The following is a 637-nucleotide window of genomic DNA, read 5'->3' on the forward strand; positions in this document are numbered from 1 at the left end:
GAATGCCGTCAGCTTGAGAACCAGTGGCACATTCCACAAGCACCCGCCCAATCCCTACGTATATCACTCCATACTTACAGACCGAGGCTGCTCAGCAATACAGCAGTTGAAGCACAACCAGAATTCGCTCATGCTTACAGTCCAAAGTACAAATGAGCACCAAGCAAGTTTCCAAATCTCCACTTGGGAAGCTTCACAAAGCACACCCCTCAATATGATGGATGTCCAATGATGTCAAAATAATAATTGTATTACTTTTCTGCAGTTTTGTTCCTGGAAGTATCTTATATAGTCAATTTAATGTAGAAAAAGTCAGACTGTTTCTTTGCTTGTGATTCTACAGACTCGTTTCTGAACCACCAGGAAGGTATAAAAATTGTTGTCTTGACTCAGGGCCTATGACAGTCTAGAAGAAAAAGGAAAAGAAAAGTTACTTTACTTACCCTTAAGAGTTTTTATTTCTTAAATCTGTGATAACATTAAGAATATTTCCCCAAAAAGTAAACATTGAAAAAAAATCAAGATTTTAATAAACTGATATTCATTCAACAAATTTTAGGTACTTTCTATCAGGTATTTAAGAATATAGCAGTGAAAAACAGAAATCCTTCCCTTCACAGAGCATTCTACTTTATGA

At 36.3% G+C, this 637-nt stretch overlaps 1 protein-coding gene across 2 annotated transcripts in view; it reads right to left on the reverse strand.

Annotated features, from left to right (window-relative positions):
- The window catches only part of CDC42SE2 (CDC42 small effector 2), a 35,110-nt gene extending 34,912 nt beyond the window's left edge, over nt 1-198 (reverse strand). For both annotated transcript variants that reach the window (XM_025040658.1, XM_025040659.1), the window contains exon 1: nt 79-198. In XM_025040658.1, the coding sequence (XP_024896426.1) occupies nt 79-132 (54 nt within the window). In that variant the 5' untranslated portion in view covers nt 133-198. The remainder of the gene's footprint in view (nt 1-78) is intronic.
- Between the last annotated feature and the right edge of the window lie 439 nt (nt 199-637).

The sequence above is a fragment of the Pteropus alecto genome, unplaced genomic scaffold (genome assembly GCF_000325575.1).
Source record: "Pteropus alecto unplaced genomic scaffold, ASM32557v1 scaffold78, whole genome shotgun sequence".
Taxonomy (NCBI): domain Eukaryota; kingdom Metazoa; phylum Chordata; class Mammalia; order Chiroptera; family Pteropodidae; genus Pteropus; species Pteropus alecto.